Here is a 21900-nt window from a genome sequence, read left to right as displayed (position 1 = left end):
GGTGAAGTTGATGGAACTATCCACCTATGCTATGTTATCTAGCCTTACTTGGAAGGCATATACAGAAGCCCAAAACGAGGAGAAGGAGGAGATGATAAAGATGAAGATGAAGGCACAATCTGTATTCAAACACAAGGTCAGAAGTGTCGACTTCGCTACAGGGCACATATGTCACCCATGGTATTCTTCGATACCGGCCGATCTTCACTCGGGTTCGAAACCGGACGTCTCGGTACGAGAATTATACTATGTAGGAAAATGTATAGAAAGAGTTGCTGGCCCTGGTCCTCACTCATTTTGTTTTGATTATCCAGTCCATAGTTACCCTCTCTCGAGTTTCATGTGAAGAAAAGCTAGTAGGTACCAGTCTCAGCATGCCAGAAGCCATTCTTCAGCAAAGGTGCCCTCTTGTGGTTTCCTTTCACTTTTTTTCCTTTTTACACGTCAATGCCTTGTTTCCTTGCCATCCACATTTACGATATGAAAAGGAGGCTCAAGGCTTACAGGAAGTTTCAGAGCATGAGGGAATATGTGTGGTTGCACGGCGCTTCCTGCTTTGGCCTGGCTGTATGCATGTCTTGGAAAAAGCCGTAACATGTGCGATGATATGTATGTATTTCGTCTGCGCCGCCGCCGTCTGACGTTCTTTTGTCCTTCTCTCCCATTTTCGGGGGCTCTGCTCTGTTTTATGGGTTTCGTGATGTTGCCGACGTTTGCTCAGATGAGACCACGAGCAGCTTCCCGATCATATATGGCCATCTAGAGCGGCCTTTCGAGACAATACCTACCTAGGTTGTCTGGAAATCCGAGTGCTCGCGTGTGAGGTGTGTGGGGGAGGGAAGCGATGAAAAGGACGGGAAACATCCACATGAGGTGACAGCCAACGCTTATGCAGGTACGTACGTCGGGCTTTCAAAAGTCGGGAGAGAGGCAGTCGTCGCCTCAAATCGGTGATTTGTGGGTTTGGTAACACGCCGTCCCGGCCTTCAACTTGACCCACGTTCATGTATGTAGGTGCGCTGCGGGTTTGCAATGTCGACGTCGGTCGGCTAGAGGCTCATGCAGCCGCCTGTGAACTCCGCGATCACAGCATCTCGTGGTCCGGCCACGCGCCCGCTGGATGTTGGGGTCGTCGAGTGAGAAAGGGGAGCTCCACTCAACCGGTCGAAAGCGGGGCCGGGAACGGAAGATGGAGTGAGCTCCGCAGCACTCCGCTCCTCAACAAGTCGAGGTCACGTCGATGGGGACGGGAGTGCGGGGATGGAGATCGGTGGGGGTGACTCGTTTATCCCGCATCCGTCACGGAGGGCCCGAGCTTTGGTGGTCGGCTGTGGAACGCTGCAGCGCAAGTTGTCTTTGCCGATGCGGGGGACTGCCCTGTTTGTTGTTTGTTGCGGCGCTTGCGAAATGCTCGACCAAGCAGAAAACACCACTGCATGCAACGCACGGCGGCGACACACACACGGCACTACAGAATGAGGAAGCTGTCACGGTCTGACCGGACTCCTGTCTAACCACCACGCCGGACCAGAAACTTGATCTCGATACGGATAACAGTTGAATCATGGCAATCCAACGGCTACCAGGAAATTCCTTCTTTATACCCAAGTGAATCGTCTCACGTGGGAAATCACATGTACCGGTCGTTGGGACGCAATGATAACCGGATCTTACCTGCTTCTGGACTGAATCAGGCATCGGGTATGCATTGATTGTCAGCTGCTGTGCTGTGGGCGAGGGGTTGCAAGGGGTAGTATCGGCGAGAAGGGGATGTGGTTGCGCCGGCGGGAACGGTGATGATGGTGAGACGATTTGGATTTTACCTCGTTTCTCTCCTTCTAGTGGCCCAAATTGAATCTCAAGGTACAATGGCTGGGTGCGGATGTTCGTATCGGGATTCAATTTTTCTCGACATTCCAGTTTTTGTCCACACGGCTTTGCAGCAGGTAGGGTGGTCAAACCTGTCAAGTAGGCCGCTCCTGTCAAACACTGCACAAGGCGACACTTGCAACACTGCAGAAGAAAAGTGGAAGGAAACAACAACGACAAGATCAACGAGATTGGGGGGAAAGAATTTCCATGCTGCCAATGTCTCACACTTTCGCTTCTCACTTGCATCGCATTGCATGGCATCGTCGCTTCCCGGCGACAAGTTTTTTTTCTCCCCAGTCTCCCACTTCAGTTCGCGCTCCCAGAGGTTTCCCCTCTCGCTCATGTCTGCCTGTCTCCTGACTGGACTCCCGGTCGTGACAGTCAATCAGAGAGTTGCGTTCCAGTATCGAATATCTTTTTAAAGACTACCCATCCTATCCACTTGGACTGCTGACTCCTCTGCCGCTACTGTCCAGGCTGCCACTCATCACAGTCTCATCACGGCAGCAACAGCAACCTCGTTGACAAGAATTCAGCACCAGACACAGAGCAGGATCTTGGAAGTTTCCGAGCCTGTCTGTTGAGCCTGTGCTTCCCTTATTATTTTCGTTGAACACGTATGTAATGCTTTCGGGACCTTTTGTCGTCTTACACTACTCCCAATGTTACCCAATCCCGTTTCTTCATCGTTCTCGCGAGAAATCCTTGGTCGGATTTGAGAGATCGTGAGCTCCTCCAGTGCCCGAAAAAGAAAACACTCGGTCCTCATTGCCTTCATCCCCTCGTCCTGTCACCCCAAGTCGGGTCCTCCCCCCCCCCCCCCCCCCCTGTCTCTGACTCTGCTGGTTCCCGTTGCCAGTGTGCCCCCTGTCGTTTGCGTATGTGTGTACATGCTGCGTACTCGGAACGGTATCTGGGCTGACCACAAAACCTAGGGCTGGGTGGTTTTCGATCCTCCAGCGCGAGGGGCAATTCTCGTTAGGTTAACATCAGGCCTCAATTCCTTCCGTTGCTTTGGTCAAGGCCTGCCTGGCCCACAACGAAGCCGCACAAGTGCTCACTCGATTCGCTCCCTTGGACTAGACGTGCATTCGACTGCACCCATACTGCAGACAACCTGCAACGAGCCTGCATTGGAGACGACTTAGACGAGCCCAATCGCACTTGGTCGAGCCAGAAATCCATTCACGCCCTTGACATCCATTCTTCTTCCTACCCAACCACATTCAACCATCTGTCCATCGTCTACCATCCCGTCGAATTGCCGCTACTGCCAGACCTCCCTCTCAGGCCTCACCTCTTACACAGTACTACTCTCTAGTCCATATCGGCGAATGCTGCCTTCCTGAGGCTGATGCAGGGACGAATGGACCGAAGGGAGCGGATGGAGTCTTTCCATCACGTTCATGCCCGCCCCGGCACGTCTATGCCTAAGCACATGCCCATGTCCATGCCACCGGGCTTTCCAAGGCGCGAAAAACGCACCAGGGACCAAGAAACCCCAGAAGAAGAAGACTCTTCGCCCTTTCCTGATGTTGATTGGCCACCCGAAGACGATCTATCTTCTGTCCCGTCGCCTCATGCGAGACACCAGGACTCAGACGACTTCTCCGAACATACAAGACCTTATCCTCGCCGTACAAGGGCCCCAAGCATTGAGGAAACATCCACAACTGCGCGCTCTTCGTCATCTTTCATCGACATAGGCCGCCCTGTACGGCCCCGAGTACCCCATAGTATTGGCATGCACCATCGTGACGACACTCTTCCTCCAGAAGCAAGACTCCGCCGGCCATCCGTCCTCTACGACGAAGACGCAGAGGAGATCTTTCTACCTCGATCTACCATGGACAACAGATCGCGGCCGGCGAGCCGTGCCTACGATTCTCGTTCACGGTCCAGAACTGGTTACGACGCACCGCGCAATAGAAGCCCGTCAACAAATCGACAACGCTCCATGCCAGACTCAAAATGGTCTCCAAGGTCGTCAACTGATAGAGAAACTCAGCTCACCGACCACTCTGGTGATGAAAAGCTCGTTCGCTATGGCCATGGTATCCCTCATGCGCCGTCTGCTCCGCCCTCGTTTCATGAGCGTCCGAGCCGAAGGCTACCTGGCCCCGATGTAGGAGACCCGAGGCCCTCGGGATATGCGCCCTCAGTGCGAGCCCGCTCACCATCTCGCGTTCGTGCGCAATCGAGACCTCGCGCACAATCTAGGCCTCGTGAACAGTCCAGACCTGCTTCACCTTCTCGGCGCCGCTCACCGTCGAGGCATGGCTCGCCATCTCGGGCTCAATCTCGGTCCCGGCCATCTTCTCCACTACGCGGTCCTTCTCGGGCTCCTTCACGCGCCCCTTCACGTGCTGCTTCAGTAAAGGATCTGAGGCACGCACTCGTTAGAAGAGCCCCAGAACGCCAAGTTTTGGATGATGAGGAATCCGAGCCGGAAGATGTCTACAATGTACCGGACATTTCGGGTGACCCACGGTCCCGTGCTAGGTTTCAGAGGTGAGGCCCATTATCTATCGAGAGGACATGTTTATTGAGAGTGTCATTATCTCTAACTAACAAGCTTTCCAGGCTGCCGAGGCAAGACTATGAATCCGACGGGTTCGTCCATGAACCATCATTTTCCAGGAATCAATATCACCCTGGTGAAGCATATGCCAATCCGGGACTCAGGCGTGCCAACACATATGATGACTTTCCGAGAGGCCCGTCGAAAGCATATGCTCGGGAGACTTTTAGCAATGCGTTAGTTTAAGTTTCAACATTCCCTTCGAAGGCCGCATTTTCTAACTTGCCGTACAGCAGCTCCTGCAAACTATGCGGCGGCCAATCAGGACAGCCAGCTCACAAATTGCCCGGCTGCGACCATCACTGGTGCAGCTTTTGCCTCAGAGAAGACTTCTTATTATCCATCGATGACCCTTCAAGGAAGCCTCCAATGTGTTGCAAGTATTACATCTCGCCTCTGCTCGTGGACGATCTATTTGATCCCATGTTCAAAAGGGACTGGGACCGAAAGTTCGTCCACTCTTCGATCTTCGTCGCTGCGCGTCCGCACAGCCTGGTTTGTCCGAACCCAAAGTGCGGTGCAGCTATCGAAGACCGGGATATACATCCTGACAAAGGAGGAAGGGAGTTTGGTGAATGCTATCGCTGCGGTACAGAGGTTTGTGTTGAGTGCAGTGGGCGGTGGCATAAATCATTCCAATGCCCACCGAATGCCATGCCTCATTGCGGTCGATGCAGGAAAACACTCCTTCCCGGAGAGCCCGGTTTCAACTATACCATTTGGTAAGATGACGGACTTCTGTTTCAATGGACGACCGAATTGCTAATCCCTTTACCAACAGCCAATGCAATACACCTTGCTGCACAGCCTGTGGCATGCGTTGGAAGACTTGCGGCTGCCCTTTCTTCAATGTCGAAGGAAGCGAACCGCTTGATACACTGTTGACAGCCGACCCTCGATCGAATCCGTTTACCCATGGGATGCAGCTGGAGGCTGACCCACCTTCTCTGCGAAGGCGCCGTTCAAGTGGTGGGCATCCACGACCAGTGGTTTCGGTCTACAGTCGACCCCAAAGTTACGAGGAAAGACTGGTGACGGATCGTCAAAGGCGTGTCGATGATCCCCTCAGCCGTAGGTTCCATGTCCCCGGGGCATTTGAAGAGTTTGAAGACCAAGAAGTGGACGACTACCGCAGAGGAAGGGATGACATCGATCGTCCTCTGAAGCCCGGTAACTATGTTCGTCGACCTGAAGCAGCCGTGCCACCACCTCTAGTTCACCGACATACGGCGCCGCCGCCTGCCCGTTCGGCGTTTGAAAGACCAACACCTAACGACTGGACGGACGCTATCATTCCACATTCCTCTGACAGACGGCGTTCCCCTTCGCCGGAAAGGCTGCGACCCCGTATGTCACGCCACGCGTCACTCGAAAAGGAGAGGCTCAGGGGTCCGTCACTTCCTAGGCACGCATATCCATCCGATAGGTGGGCAGATGAACCTCCCGAGTATGGACGTCAGTCTCGGCCCCAATCATTGGAGCGGCAGCGAACTCCATCACGACACCGAGGTGCTTCTTCTGACACGCACCACGCCTCTTCGTATGAGAGAGATCCGGCCCGTTCGGCCAGTAAGCGTAAAACGATGTCACCCCCGTTCGAAAAGCGGAAGCTTGCAGACAGATTTGATGCAGGCACTAGACAGAGCCCTGGCTACTCTACCATGGTTGCTCCACCTACAATGGCTACAACACCCCCCTCCCACGCTGCTACTGCCGCTAATCGCTTTGCTCCCGTCGGCGCGGCTCCACCACCACCACCCCCTGGGATTAAGAGACACCTGACAGAAGACAATGAATACTATACAACGAGTAGGAGCACTAGATCGTCGGACCGCGACAGGATGTCAATGCCTGCGAGACATCATTCCTACCACGAACCACCGCAGCAACCTCGGTATCCCGCGTATCACGAAGGCGGCATTCCGGCACGTACTCCAAGCGGGAGACGCCGATCCGGCCAGGCGACGAAAGAACACGTCAAAGACGACCTCCCGCCTTCGGTCCTTGCTGGGCTAGGAGGTCCCAGCAAAGGTATGGAAAGAGTGCAGGAATGGAACAAGTATGTTGAGCCTGGCCCTCCGTTGATTGAGGGCGTTCCACAGTTAAGTGCGTGATGCTGAATAGTTCCAGGGATGCCGGAGAGCGGATTAGACACGTCAAGGCTCCTTATTCAGGACGGGATCGCGAATACCGCGACAGGGATTATGAATAGGACGCGGTGGTAGTTCTTATGTCTTTACTTTACGACGTTATTATACGACATTTTTTGGGCAATGGATATAAACCGATTTCATGCAAAAGGAAACGGGTAGTTGGCTTACGAGGCGAAAGGTTGATGAGACACGATTGAGTAAGGTACCTTACTTTTGGGATTTGTGAAGGATACTTAGGTACCTCCGCGTCCTTACCTGGCTCGAATTTATCTGGTTCTTATGTTTTCAGCAATGTTTATGATAGCCACCGCTAGGAACGAAGTGACGACGAGTTATGACAGGCCAGGAATTCAAATGAGCACTTTATAAGTCATGTACTGGAGGTTGATCTTGTAAGCCGATGTGCGCAAAAGCTTGACGGTATCATAACGGACTATAAGAGACGAGTGCGTGGTACGGCTTGCGATGCTATGTTGCAAGGACCATGGCAGGTAGAGGCAGTGAGGGGAAGATCGTGGTTTTGCTTCCGACGCCACTTCACACGCAAGAGACTGAGGGGGGCTAGAAGACCATATTATGTAGAAGGCGGCCGAACTTTAAATCAGAACTGCGTACAAATAAATGGGTTCTCACGGCACTTATGAGCCCGCCCGGTCCGTATTAGGTTCAGTTGGACGGCGGACGAACTTGAAAGCAGTACGCTACCTCTAGAGGTACGCTCACGGGCAAACACCGATGTAGAGGTGCTAAGTGGAATGCTTGCCGGGCGATGCCTTTAAAGATGGAAGATACAGCGGTTGGCAGGGACCGACTCGCGTACTAAGGTCTCCTTAGTCCCCGGCGGGTTACCAAGAACACTCGGACATTTGGCAGGAACGCCTTTCCATGTCAGGCACACTGACGGAATATCTGTTAGGAGCTGAGGGGTAGAGCGTCGAATTTTCACATATTCAAGGTCGGGTCTCACTAACAGAGGTACATCTGTCAATTTCCTGGACGGAGCTTCAAGTTCGCTCCTTCCGTCGTACCTCTACATTGCAGATCACGAATGCTCAGCTTGGGAAGGAAGCGAGCCGTTCGCATTGGCAACACGGATTTGGAAGGAACAGACCATGATTTGACCTCCCAAATTCAATGTTTCAATGTTCTGTTCCTGACCCAGACGGCCAATCAAAAGGCCTCCTCAACCGTCTGGCCCAGACGATGCATCTCGGCCAGGCATTTCATCTAGCCGAGACAATTTATCTGGGGAAAGACGGTCCCTTCTGGGCTAGATGCCGTCCGCAGTTGCTCGCCGCCTAGCATGGTACCCGGCCTCTACCTAGATATTTACCTCAAGAGGTACCGACTCTCTTCAAAACTGAACAACCATTAACCGAAGACCCTTATAAGGACCTTCAGAGCGCCCTTATAGGGGTCTTTCGCTTTCAATTGCCATTTTGCACTCAAATCCGACTAGTCAGAGGCCTCCGTTGAGCAACTAGGCTAGCGGTAGTTTTCACACCTAGGCCAGTCTCACTAACTGACGTAGAAAACCAGACTGGCGTAGTAAGGCCTGCCTAGTTGTACGCCAGACCCCCTCCTCATACTCTCGCTGCGGTAGTAGGTACGGATTATCTCCTCAGCTGATCATGATCACCGTACCATAGATGTCCTTCCTCCCCCGGACCAGCTACACCAACTGATCATGATTTTCAGGACTGACTTGCGTTCACAGCAACTTGTTCATTCCGCCCGCGGCGTAACTGCAAGCTCGGCTTGAATTAAAGTACTGTAGCTACCAGAACTCGAAAGGTGCAGTGTAAGTCATGGACGTACAACGAGCAACTACCATAGAACTGACACGTCCGGTCCGCTATCGGTAATCGGGTCTCGAAACTGTAGTCACCGATTAGGAAAGGATTGAACTTACCTCTACCACTGCGGTGGATTCTGACGGAAAATGCAGAGAGTTCCCTAGGGAGAGTGAGCAAGATAGTAACAAGCCTCAAGAATTCCAGTCCCCCACCCTTCCCAGACACTGATCGATAACTTCCTCCATTTTAGCAACGCTCTATTGCAGGCTCTTGAAACTTGGTATGGTAAGTGAAAGTTGCTCATATCGGTAGTACCTCTAGTGACCCAGAAGCTAGGCCACTGCTCGGGGGTGGAATGTGTCTACTGCTGGTAGTATTACATTGAGTGTATGTCCTAATTGTAATCTGAAGCACGTGGCTTGAACGCAGCCTTGTAGGTACTTCTAGCCAAGCCATACTGCTCAGCTAACTTGATTTCAACATTGGAAGTAGAGCCAGTATGCTTCCCACGTGATTTACTAGAGGTATTCACTAGTTGAGTACTGCGGTTAGCAAAAAATCTGATATAAACGATGGGGGAGACGGAGCAAACTATCGTTTGTCCCTTGATACCAGGGCAGATCCTCATCGGTGATAGAGGACAAGAGACAAGGAACCTGAGTCTTTGAGTAGTACGTACAGATTTACCGTGATGCACAAAGAATGAATTAGGTGTACCTACCTAACTACAGGATCACTACTCGTGTACTAGAACAAGTGCTCCTACCTTTTTATATTACCAAGTAACTAAAGTCGGCTTTTCCTACTTCATCACTTTCAGCAAATTATCATTCGTGAGTAGGTAGAGGTAGGTAAGGTAGAGGTAGGTATGAAGTTGTCGGCGAGTGTCTTGGACATAGGAAGTTCCGGGTAGGTTCTGTGAGTGAGGTTCTGCGTGGTGGCCTTAGAGTTGTGTTCTTATTGGCCTCCGAATGCCACCGTATTGTGTGGATGGTTGTGACCAGCTAGCTAGCCACGTCCAAGCAGTGCACAAGATAGATTCGCATGTGGGTATTAAGTGCTAAAGCTGAGGAAATCAGAAAGATTCATTCATCAAATCAAGCCCTTGTCCACGCTGCATGCTACATTCCCTCTTAAACTCGCAACGCCGTTATCCCCGTCCTTCCTCATATCCCCCCAGACCATGCTATGCTCCCTTCTTGCCCGCTGACTCCCTTTCAATGACAATACTAGTGTAGAAAAGTGTATGATGTGAATGTTACTAGTAGTACACTGATTGGCGCCCGGGCTGCCGGCTCCAAAGATTCGCTCGCTTATAGGTGTTTGAGGTAGCCTAATCTGGCTGTCTGCTGTTTCTCCACCACTCGATCAGAAGCGGTAGGCAGTTATCGGTGTTGTGATAGAACATCCGGTTTTGTATAAGGACATTGATAAAGATAGATACGGTGGCTCAATGAAGGGTGCTGGGTATGCGAGTGTGAGCATGGTGGGGAAACCAGCAACGAAAAGGTACAAAGAAGGAAAAACAAAGGGTATCAACAAAATCTCACAAATCACTCGCTCCCCATATCAACACTCTCGCACCATCTTCTGACCGCCTCTCGCAATGTGCTTCCTGGAATCCTTTGGGCCTCCAGGCTCTCCCTTTCTCGCCTTCGAGCTATGCCTGAGATAGCTTCCTTGTCGCCAGCATTGCTTTGCCCTGAACTTGGTTCCAAGTCTTCTATGACTTCACGAATGATCTCTTCTAGAGCCGATAAGATCACTGTCTTGCATTGTGATCTGGGGACTTCCTGGGGGACAGCAAGCTCCCTTGGGCGATGGTAGGTGTCCTCCAGGTGCTGCTGTGACGACGTGCTGTCACTCCTCTCTCGCAGCTTGCTAGTTGAGCGTGAAGAGCAGTTAGAGCTTCCTTTGCTGATATCGGCAGCGGTAGTAATGACTTTCTCCACAGCTTCAACCAACGCATCATCAAAGCTGAGTAGTGTCTCTTCGATAAACTCATCCTTAAGGTGTGGTTCAAAGGGAGAAGGCGACGGCAGTATGGGTGTTGGGGAGGCAGCTACCGGCGTCACAGTGGAAGGCGTGTTCGGGCCACTAACCAAACTGGCCTTGACAAGGCGACGATATCGTAATCGTGTAATCGTGAATGTAGTACTATCGGCAATGATGGCCGTACTGACATCCACCCACTTCTCCGGGGCACTCTCAGACGAATTGGGAACCCACGTCGTTGGTGGCTCAGCTCCCATCGAAGCCTTAATCTGCTCCTTGAGACCTTCATGCGCCGGTACCGCCTGGAGTACAAAATCTGGATGGTAGCTTTGCAACCAACCAGCAGCATTCAACGGCCCATCCCCCTCCACAGATACGCGCGACGACTGCTCAAATGTCTCGAACGCTGTACTAAACCCAGTGTTGGATAGGTATCCACTGCTCGATGGCGAACTTACTGCGGTCTCGAAAGAGGCAAGATAGTCCGGGAAAGCGATATCGACGTCAATGACTCCATCATCGGTGATGGACGTCTTGACCGGAGACTCAAAAGCACCTGAAGGATCGGGAATTCTCTGTGGCCTCTGTCCGGGAGTTGTTTGGCCTGAGAAGCTCCGGTGTTCTCCAGGCACTTCAACCGGTGACTTTGGATTTCCTCTTTGATCCAGAGCAGCACAGTTTTGAACGTCCCCAGGCTGCCGCATAGAGCCCCGTCCAGGTGTTTGGGGTGGCATGGAGGCCCTGTCCGTATCCTTCCTCACCGGAGGAGTTGTAGCCTCACTTTGCACAATGCTGCCACTGCGAGGCTTTGCTGAGACAATGGAGCCCCTTCTTTTCGTGCTCCATAAGCCACTAATAACACTCCCCCACCTCGAAGTCTGCCGTTGCTCGCCGGTCATAAAGCTCTGCGAGCCTCCGCTCCCAGACCGCGAGATACGCTTGAGGTCGTCAGCAGCAAGGCTGTTGCTGCTGCTCGGTCGAGTACTAGCAAAAGAGTCGGCGCGATGGACCATGGCGAAATGAGGGATGCTCATTTCAGGGGTAATAGCTCCAGTTGTAGCAGCACTACTCTTCCGCATGGTGGGATCGTTGCCTCGCATCGGGAGATGGGTTGTCCTTATCGAACTGGCATCGGATGCTCGCCTCTCGTGCCTCGATTCCATACTCAAGTGCGCCAAGTTGATTGGAACTGCGGCAGTACGTGCGCCTTGCGACTGCAAGCTAAGGTTTCGCGAGTGGGATGCTCGCCCAGGACCTGTACGACGGTTGATCCTCCTGCGCAGCGACTCCTCCTTAAGGATAGGCACAATAAGCGACGGGGGAGACTGCGAAAAAGTCCCGAGTGATGCAGCGGTACTTGGCCGGTGAGGACGGGCTCCTGGAACCTGTTGGGATGCCGGCAAGAACGCTGCCAGTAAGAAGAGTAATCTCCGCGCAACGCTCTTATCTTGGGCCACAATAACAGTCCGACTGGGAACCGACGCATCTGCGTCCATGCGCCCTTTCTGCTGAATACAATAGCGACGACGATAGGATGGGGGACTTAGCGCTTGTAACCAGTCGGTATGTGTCGCCAGAAAGCCTGTGAGTAGGTTGAAAAAGAAGCCCTGCTCTTTGCCGCCAGCCCATTTGGCCACCCAACGAGCTTCCTCCCGCCAGATGGGCCAACGGTTCTGTCCAGTGACGACCCGCGCCGCTCGGATACCATCGACTATCCTGGCCTTGGCGTATTCCGTTTCCCGGCTGATATGTCGATTCTCGAGAAGACAGTTCGGAGGTAGTGTAACGTGCTTTGCATTTGTCTTGGGTGGTTTGAGTGGAGGGTGGTCGCCGCTGCGTCGTCCAGCTATTGATTGGCCTAGTGCGATCTGAGGGGGGATGTAAGCCGGAAGAGGGTCAGGGGAAGCGAGATCCGCCTGTAGAAGCATCGATAATATAACCTTGGCAACAATAGACTGCAGTTGGTTCAGCGTCCTCATGATTATGTCCCAATGTTGTGTGATAACATCGATTTGATCTTCGGTGTCACTGCCGAAAGTGGTCTCAAAAGACTCGAATCCATACCCTCCATGGCCAACCATGGTCCAACCCGAAGGACGTGTTGAACTAAGAGAAGAAGGAAACGAATCTTGTTCTTGGTAAGAACTGGACCCCCGAAAACCTTGCCTCGACGTGGTGGTGGGCGTGGGATGAGGGGAGGACGGAGGAAGGTTGATGACCAATGCAACCGCGTACATGGGAGTTCTCTTCTGCTTGGGCTGCGCCTTCCTCTTTTTACTCCTGATATCTTCGGCGTGGTGTGGAAAGGGGTACCCTGTGCTTTCTTCGGTGAAGGAGGCCCCCCTAGGACTGATCATATCCTCCTCAATAGGCAGACTCACGGGGAACAGTCTGGTGACGAGGACTCGCTTACGATCCGGCACGCGGTTTGCTGTAGTGGCACTCTGAGCCCCGGCATAAGACGGCATGGTCTCCGAGGAAAAGGATTGTGAGAGCCGGCTCGACCTCATACTTGCCCTCCCGATCGAGCTCCGCCTGTCAGCAAACGCCGAACCGGAATCGGCCTGCCGGGCTTCTGTCGGTACCACGTGAACCTTTGTTGATGTTCCTTTGTATGCCATAAGTTCAGAATTGCCAAAGATGCAGCTGGAGAAAGTGGCAAGTTCCTCGCGATACTCGCGCATGTGGCGTTGGGAGTCGGATTCGAAGGGACCATGTCCTGGCGTTCGGCCATGGAGGGAATTTCGATTTTCAAAAGCACCTTGTCGTGTTTTGGGGCTGCTGGATTGAATGGCCACGGGACGCTGAGCCTGGCTGATACTGGGTTTTCGCGGGGATGTCGGATTCCGGCGGGTATCTTGGGCAGAGTAGAGGGATGAAGGACCGCCCATCAAGGGGTTGGTTTGGACGGCAGGCGGCGACTGGCTGTCGTAGAGAAGGGAAGAGGTGAGGGAGCCTAGCGCATCCTGCATGATGATGACGCGAACATCGCGCACGTCGAGCTCAATACTGCCATTGTAGTCGTAGGCGTTGGCTGAGGGGCTCGCAGTGACAGACGAGACGCTTGATAGGGGGAAAACGTCGTTGAGACGCTGTTCGAACAAGTCCTGTGGATCGGGAAAGAGAAGATTTCGAGTGTGTATATCTTCTTGAACCGAATCTAAGGAGGTGATGGATTTGTAGGAAGCTGTCTGGGCTGAAGCGGAATCTCCGGCGCCCGAGACAGCGCCGAGGTTAAAGAGTTTCCCCAGCATTCTTTGGAGAGAGAGAGAGAGAGAGAGAGAGAAAAGGCTGACAGGTTGGTTTGTCTTTGTATAAACAGTCAGTCCAAGGCGAGAAGGGTCAAGATGCAGACAAGTCACGGAGTGATCGTCTTCAACAGCATCCTCTTGGGGCGGTCAGCCGAAGGGGTTGCATTCTCAGCGGTGCGGTCGCCATACGAAAGAGAGATGAGAGTGAAGATGTCAACAAAGGAAGTAAAAGGGGTGAGTCGTCCTCACAAGCAGGCGGCTTGATTCCGTAGGGTTCGGCGCAAATATGAAATACCAGACAGATGAATGTCTTGTAGCTTTCCAACAATCCACGTTCGGAGTGGCTCGGACTGGCTGTCCACTGATGGGCAGGGCTCAGAGGTTTGATCTACTGCGTAGTGCGCGTGGAAGGATGGAAGAGGAAAGCAATCGGCAACCAAGAGTTGCTGGCGATGGAGCTGTCGATAGCTAGACGCTGGTGCGTGGCCTCGACGACCGATGCTCACGACCGACGAGGGACGGAGGAGGAACGCGGGCGCGAGACGAGATCGTGGGCGATCTGGACTAGTCTAGGACTGGGTCCGGACGTCGCGGCTCCTCGGTCGCAAAAAGTGGTGAGGCGAGGCGAGGAAACGCAGTGAGTGGATGGGATACAATGGGCCCAGTGAGCCAAGGTCTGCCAGGTATATAGCGTATATAGCGGCGGCCACTAAGCTCTCGGCAGTGAAGTGTTGTTTTTGTGCAGTGTACTATGGAGGCAGTTAGGTACACATACCGTCAACTGAAGGAGATATTCGATGTGGACGTCTTCTATACAATACATACAAACTGAAGGTTTGTGGATGAGGCTATCCGGAACGATGACGGGCACCGGAAGACGGACGGGAAGTGGAAGTCATTGGAAACTTACCGAGTGGTAAAAATGGCAGGGTAAGGAAAGTATTAATCGGTAATCCACGACGACGGCCAGGTTCCTCTTGATTCGAACAAGATGAATGACGCGCGCGGGGCACCTGGGGGGGCAGGGAAGGTGAAGAGACACACAAGCGCTGTTTCCCCTGTTTTCACGGACACGTTGCGACGACAGGGAGCATGAGTACAGACTTCAATGGTGTTTGTTGTTGTTGTAAAGGTAATGTTGTTGTCGAGACCGAGACTCCCCGCCGAGACTGAGAAGTGAGACACACCTGGCAGACTTCCCGTCGAGACCGACTCCAGAGGGTGACTGCCCTGGACTCTCCTCTGCTCTGTGGCAGCCACGGTCGCGAATGGAACCTGGCGGGGGGTTCGGAATGGCGGTGACGACGTGTGAAATCCGGTCGAGGCTCCCACGCTCCTTCACTTTCCAGCTCGATTCATAAGCCCGCGCGGGCACCAAGAGGTCAAGAACCGCAAGGTCACACTGGGAAGTCGCACTGGAGTCGCACTGGCAGCACTTGCAGCACTTTGCAGCACCGCAACGCCGAGGGGTCCCCAACTCCTCCAACTGAACTGAACTCCAAGGCTCCAAGTGTGGATTCGCCGGTGGAACTGTGAGCGGCAAACAACGCTCGAGCTCGAAGCTCCAGCAAAAGAGGCCTCGACCCAATGGCACGAAACACAATGGGCCTTCAATGGGGGTTGAATCGTTTAAAATTGCGAAGTGGACTGCGCAACCCTACCCGAAACGGGTAAGGTGACCTCACTAACACCCGAGTAGGGAAAGCGCTCTCGAGTGATCGCTGTGTTCAGCGGGCACTGGTGGCACATATCCGCACTACGTGATGGATACTTCAGCCCGCCGCGGCAGGGGCAGTTTATGCAAAGTACCCTTGAGTACCCAGAGATAGGTGCATGTAGGCATCTGTACGACATCCAGACCCTCTGTCCCCACCAAAGCCCAGCTCAAGCCGATGACCCCTCTTAAAGTCTTTCCCGTCAGTTCTCCGTCCGGCTTGCCGTCATCCAGATGCTGAAGAGTTCGACGTTGGAGATTCAATTTTATTCAGTTCCTCTCCACTTCTCCAGACTCGTCGACACTGGCGCATGGCAAATATTTCTTCACATCGAATTACCGACAATGTCGACCAAGCAGTTTGCCGCTTGCTTTAGTGTCGTCCGCGACGTTGAGGCCTCGGTTACCCAAGACTGTGATCCCGGTTCCGCCAGAACCGAACTCGGGCCTTGCTTGGTGCCTGGAACTGGAACTGGCCGAAATGGCAAAATGGATGCCCTGAAGCTGAAATACGTACCTTTTCCCTAGATCGTGCTTATGAGGTTGCATCCTTATTTCACAACTGTAACCCAGGTGGACTGCTGGACGATCAACTCCAGCAACGTTCATGATACTGCCACCGGCGACACCTCCGTGAATTCGGACCCCGGAACTTTTCCGCATCAGCTGCCATCTCTTGCCCTGACACGTTCGTCGTCACATGATGGGAGCCCTTTGGCGTGGGCGATTCGAAACCGTGGTCTATGGCTTCTTGCATGCTTGCCGAGACCCTATGTTAGTAGTACCTCTTAAAGATCCGGCAGCATCAGAAAGAGAGAAGACGGGATCTCACTTCGATACCGATTACATACAGTATGGAACTTGCTCTCATCCGATCTGACTCGCAGAACACTTCCTCACATCGAAAGAACAGCCAAGTGGAGACCCATCTAAGCAACGATTCAAAGACATGCCTTACCCGCCCGATACAACATTGGATCTAGATTTGTCGGATTTGTCTCGTTATTCCCAACGGGTCGCAACGGGAAAAACTCCTGTCCCAGCAGCTTGACGTATCACTCAGGTACCCACATCATTAAAAAAAAACAACCAGATATGCCCCCATCCATTCCCTTCGTGATCTCCAAGGCCAATGGATTTACACAGGTCTCGGACCCTTGCGACATGCACAACCAATGGCACACCAACCAATAGAATAACAAGAAGGCTTACAATTATGGCCCAAGGAGGAAGCCAAGGCTGACGTGATCGTTTAAAGGCTCATCACGTACGGAGTTCTAATCTCCCCCGCCTGGCCGTTACTCCTACCGGTATTCCATTAGCTACCCCTCACTGGTTGATGTTGCTTGAGTTCAACGTACGGCAGACTTTTCCACAAAAGGGACGGGGAAACTATTGACGTCGCAGTCAAAGAGGTACGGGTGCAACCGCAGAGCCTCTTCATCAACCCCTCCGCTTGCACCCTTTTGGGTTTTCCTCTTCTGTGCTGCTTCCGCCAAACCATCAGGGTCTCATCCGAAAATTCGCCAACTTACATAATGTCTACCACCTTTCGGCATCCGCGAGACGAGATCCAAGAGGCGAAGATGGCGCTGAGAAAACAAGGTACCAGTCATGCACGTACACACGCAGTTTAGGGTGCATCCCTGTGTGCCGTTTGATCTTCGTTTCCTTCTCGTTTATCTCCCCGCCTTCGTCGCCCCTTTTTCCCCTCTGTTGATCACTTTGTTTTACTGGTTGATTGTCCCCCATCTACTACGCATAACACACAATCTTCATTTCTAACCCCCACGCTGACACGTACACATGCATCAGGGTGTTGTTGCCGTTGAACCGTTGAGCCATTTGAATCGAACAAAGACTTTCTTCATCGTATGGTATGGCGTGCCTTACAATGCAGATACTAGGCACGAACATGTACAATGCATAGCACGGTACATGTGTTAAAGCTGAACAGAGATCTAATACACGTTGACCTGCAGCACATGTGCAGATAACAGCATATATCAGAAGCGAGACATAGCAAGGGCCTAGGTCTACCTAGGCTCGTTCCTGACAAATTTATGCGCACCGCCTAAGCCAGTTTACCACCTATTTTGGCAGTGTTGGCGAAGATCCCCACGTTTGGTCCCCTTGACAAAAAGACAATTTCTTCACCACTCCAAATACAAAGTCTTAACTAAGTATCTGAAGGCAGAAAGAGCATTGATCTCTCGTCAGCTTCCAGTTGAGACCAGTTTTTTTGGTGAGATACTGGCCGAGTTGTGAAGCACCAAAATCTGTAGTGGTCTTCTCGCGGTGCGCATAAATATGTCAGGGACGAGCTAGGTAGGATGCTTCGCACATACATAAACTGCGACTTGGAGAGGATCTGTCAGGGCGTATGCCGGATGCCCATGTTGTACAGTGACTCTGCTGCAACTCTCCTTTTCATCCGTCTGTTTCATTTCTGCCCTGACTCATATTTGCGGTCCTTCTTTGCAGGTCCAGAAGGTCTTCGAAACCACAGAAAGACAGAGAGTCAGACCGAGAGACCGGTTTGGAAAGTTTAAGAGACCAGGTCCCCCTCAAGTAAGCCAAAGAGGTCGGTGCCAGTGCTTTATCTTACCACTATATCAAATATCATGTTTGCTCATCCATAACATCATCTACCAACAACATGGCTACGTAAAAGTCCACATAATGAATGGTGTACAACAATCGTGGCTCAAGAGTGGCTTGCTTGCTTGCTTCGCGCACGTGTGTGTGCCGCTGCAAACAGAGAAGAGGCAGACAGCCAGACTACTAGACGGGCAAAAGCAGGCAGGAGGGCGAGCTACACACACCCCCCAGACCACCGTCCGTCGTTTCTAGGTATGAAATGAAAAGAGGTGTTTGCTTCGGATAGCTTATCACACTGTATACCGCCCGCCACCTATGTATACACATAATGTACAGACATCAAGTCTTTCAGAGCAAGATAAACACAAGATGAAGGAAAGGCCTATAAACTATGAACGCAAGAGGCCCTTCACCGCCTAAACATAACAACAAACAGGTGTATAGACAACGCGGTGGCCTACCTTGTATACCTAAGCAACGTGTATGTGTTGAAATGCTTGAGATGCTGTGTTCCGGCGGACTTCGCGACTACCAGTGATAGGGGTAGTAAATAATGGTTGAAAGATAGTGATGAAACGTGGTAACCCAAATTTCAACATTGATGAGGGACATGAACATCTGGAAAAATAAAAAAAGGATTCAAAAACAAAACTAGTGATGTAGGTGGGTGGATGTACGTGAGGCTCTCATCCAGCCACTGTTAAACGGGTCAATAGTGTACGCTTATCGAAAGCCAGGATCTTGTCACTGCTACTTCATGGATTGGTGTGCCATAATTCAATCCCAGCCAGAGAGCGGGGATTGATCTCGAGCAGCCAGTTTGTGATATGATGTTGATGATTTCGAGAGAAAGATATACCTGACTACTACACTACCTAATGCCCCAAGAAAGTAGGACTAGCCCATCACCTCCAAGGAGTGCAAGGGAACTAAAAAGAAAAATGGCTAAACAGACTTGAACAAAGCGAACGTCTCGAAAGAACAAGCGCATTTGGGGACCAATCATGATTATGACCGGCGACCAATGAAGGGTTGCTCCAATCTAATCAATTGAAGGGGTCTATACTTGCAGGATAACGACCATATACAACACAGATACAGAGAAGGGGTAAGGAAAAGGGCCGTCAAGAAATATCTACGTCGAGAGAACAGGTGAAAGGTGTGAGTTCCATCGTTATCCAACAAACAAGGTGATAAGAAATAGCGTTACTGAAACCAATACTTTGACAATGAAAAGCTCACTCCTCATCAGGGGCAATGGGCTGGCAGCACGCGAGTCCAGCACAGGATCCTCTTCCACACACCAGATGGCAAGTGGTCAGCGTGCTGGCCCGTCTTCTCTTCGCCAGCGAGATACTACTAGAGGTGATTGACGAAGACGCGCTAGTAGCGCCATCGCCCGGTGTTGTCATCGTCGACTCGCTCTCGCCCGGACCATCTCCGTCAGGCAAGGCTATGGTTATGGTTTGGGGTGCTTTGCTGGTCGGAACAAGCTCGTACTCTTCGTATCCGGGAGGTAATTCGGGCTGAATAGTCGCCGAATGGATCCCATAGGCATGAAGACACTCACCGATGGTCTTCGCTTTGTCCATAAAATTTACGATGCTATCTTCGGTGAGGACGACGTGGACCGAGGCGATGGCCTTGTGCTGATCGAGTCTCCAGACGTGCAGCTCGTGGATCGAATCGACTCCTGGAAGCTGGTTCACGAGGGAGAAAGTCAGTCGTCGTCCTGGTCTTCTTCGTTTGGCTGTGACATACCTTCTCAATGTCATGCTTGATATCCTCGGTTCTGACTCCCTTCGGAGCGCTTTCGAGAAGAATCTCGCCGCTATTCTTGATCAGGGGTACAGACGAGAGTATGATCATGATAGCAATCCCCACACTAACGCCGGGATCGGCATAGAAGCGAGCATCGGATTTAAGTAGCCAGATCAGGAGTGCGGCCATGATGACTCCAAGATTGTTGATCGCATCGCCCATGACGTGAATAAGAGCTCCGAGCATGCCGAGGTCGCGACACTGAGTCTGCTGGATATCAGGAAAGGAAGAATGCCGATGCTGAAAGTGAGGATGGAAAGGCTTATTTTTACCAACACGACTGATTAGTGTCCGTATCAAGTAAGCATCGGGGACTGAAAGTTTACCATACAGACTCTGTATCTCCACCCGCTCGGCAACCTGTACCGAAGTCAAGAGGTACTTCGTGGCCATGTCCATGCGAATGCCCTAGAGAATGACCGTGGCTTATATGGTCATGTGGCTCTGCGAGTGAACTGTCAGATCTCTGCTGGACTATGGGAGCTTGCTCAACATACCATGCAGGAATGTGATTGTGATAATGTTGAGCGTGAATCCTACACATCCCATTATCAACATCAACTTTGGGTCTTCTACTCTTTCGACGGTGATGAACCGCTCAATGGACTGGAGGAAGATGCTCGTTCCGAGGGCAAGTAAGAAGACGCCATTGAAAAAGGCGCCGAGAAGGCGGGCGCGCTGCCATCCAAAGGAGAATCCAACAGGTGAGCCGGTGCCTTCTGTCTTCTAGTAAAACGTCAGTGCCTTAGCAGGGTTAGATGACACAGAACCTAGCAAGAGCTGGAAAGCCACTGTGAGAAAATGGGACATAGAACTTACGATGATGGCGGTTAAGGTGACGACAAAGCTGATCAGGTCGTTCAACTGATCGGTAAGCTGTCAGCATGGGAACTATATATCGTGGGGTAGTGACTAAATAAGTACATAATGGAAGGCGTCCGCCGTTAGAGCCAAGCTTCCGGTCTTGAAAGCAACTGTAAGGCTGTTGTTAGCAGTTTGCTCATTGCCACTTTATAAGAACGACAACAGACGACAACAGCAGTGGGCGAAAACTGACCAGCAAGTTCCGAAACAAAAAAGGCGGAGGATATGGCTATTGTCGCGGCTAGCCTCTGCTTTGGTCCAATTTTGAGTGCCATTGCTTAACGAGCAAGTGGCGGGAGAGAATTCGAGGTCGGTCGGAAACTAGTTATAGGTGTTGACGTGGACGGCCCTGAGAGTAATAAGGCCGGATTGATGTCAATGTAGAAATGATTGAGGTCCAGTTGGGACCAAGAAGGGGACTTTGGCACCGTCCCGCCTTCCCGGGTCAGCTCGATTTAAGGGAACAGGTACATTCTAGCCCGGTTGGGTACAGCAGCCACAGGTGCAACCAAGACGGACTTGCATGTGAACCGTGAACCGTGAAGGTCCTCTCCCTTCCGGAAGGCATTTGGAAGTAGCGGGCCGGCCGGTATCCATCGACATGGGACGATCATTGGACGGGCTGGTGATGCTATTCTCACTGATCAAATCGAGCAGCATTTCGTTGGTGAGTGACTGGCAGCCGAGAGATCAAGATGGATGACAATGGCACGTTGGACCGTGTACGCTTTTCAACATCGAGAGCGAACAAAATCGACACTGGTCCCAGTGAGAAATCACACCGTTGGCGAAGTACGGTACAGAGCTTCAACCAATGACTCCTAGGAACGGTGGATGCCGTGAAGAACTTGCAGCTTGTGCCTTGATGACTTCATGACGGGGTGAGCTGAATCAGATGCGCTTGCATGATCCTGCAGAAAAATGTCTCTGATCTCTCCTAATTCGGACAAACTTGGAAAGATGTCGTGATATGTGAACGCCAACTAGAACCTCTTGATGAGAAATCGACGGCAGCAAGGCATGGGCAATGCGTGTGCTTTGACACCGGAAGACTGCGCACGCGCTGCGGGTAAGCAGACGTTGACTGTCTCGGAGGGGCCTTTTAAGGAAGACAGCGAAACTCAGACAGACAGCTGGAGACTGTTCGTTGATGTCGTACGGGCCTGGACTACGGAGCACGGCGGCGGCGCTGCCACCTCACGGCTTTCAAGATGGATGCACATGGGGATCCCATCATCACACAGCTGTGCGA

General features: G+C 52.1%; 4 protein-coding genes across 4 annotated transcripts; 1 reads left to right on the top strand and 3 right to left on the bottom strand.

The window, feature by feature from the left end:
* Positions 1-444: 444 nt before the first annotated feature.
* On the bottom strand, positions 445-597 carry SMAC4_12738 (uncharacterized protein; the record flags this gene model as incomplete). Its single annotated transcript, XM_024655144.2, has 1 exon — positions 445-597. The coding sequence occupies one exon, from the start codon at positions 595-597 to the stop codon at positions 445-447; it is 153 nt and encodes a 50-aa protein (XP_024511065.2).
* Positions 598-2691: 2094 nt separating this feature from the next.
* SMAC4_00846 (uncharacterized protein) lies at positions 2692-7338 on the top strand. The gene is made up of 5 exons (XM_003349906.3): positions 2692-4383; positions 4456-4629; positions 4687-5175; positions 5235-6512; positions 6584-7338. Exons 1-5 carry the CDS (start codon positions 3227-3229, stop codon positions 6663-6665), a joined length of 3180 nt encoding a protein of 1059 aa, XP_003349954.3. The 5' UTR covers positions 2692-3226; the 3' UTR covers positions 6666-7338.
* Positions 7339-9955: 2617 nt separating this feature from the next.
* On the bottom strand, positions 9956-14896 carry SMAC4_00845 (uncharacterized protein; the record flags this gene model as incomplete). The annotated part of the gene is made up of 1 exon (XM_003349905.2): positions 9956-14896. The coding sequence occupies exon 1, from the start codon at positions 13649-13651 to the stop codon at positions 9956-9958; it is 3696 nt and encodes a 1231-aa protein (XP_003349953.1). The 5' UTR covers positions 13652-14896.
* A 3718-nt stretch (positions 14897-18614) lies between these two features.
* On the bottom strand, positions 18615-21401 carry SMAC4_00844 (uncharacterized protein). Its single transcript, XM_024655143.2, has 7 exons — positions 20842-21401; positions 20709-20758; positions 20604-20648; positions 20282-20510; positions 20116-20228; positions 19725-20045; positions 18615-19663 (listed from the first exon to the last, which is right to left on the bottom strand). The coding sequence occupies exons 1-7, from the start codon at positions 20921-20923 to the stop codon at positions 19202-19204; spliced, it is 1302 nt and encodes a 433-aa protein (XP_024511064.1). The 5' UTR covers positions 20924-21401; the 3' UTR covers positions 18615-19201.
* Positions 21402-21900: the final 499 nt, after the last annotated feature.

Source organism: Sordaria macrospora, chromosome 3 (genome assembly GCF_033870435.1).
Source record: "Sordaria macrospora chromosome 3, complete sequence".
Lineage (NCBI taxonomy): Eukaryota > Fungi > Ascomycota > Sordariomycetes > Sordariales > Sordariaceae > Sordaria > Sordaria macrospora.
Note: the sequence above shows the minus strand (reverse complement) of the source record. Positions and strands in the feature narration are given on the sequence as shown.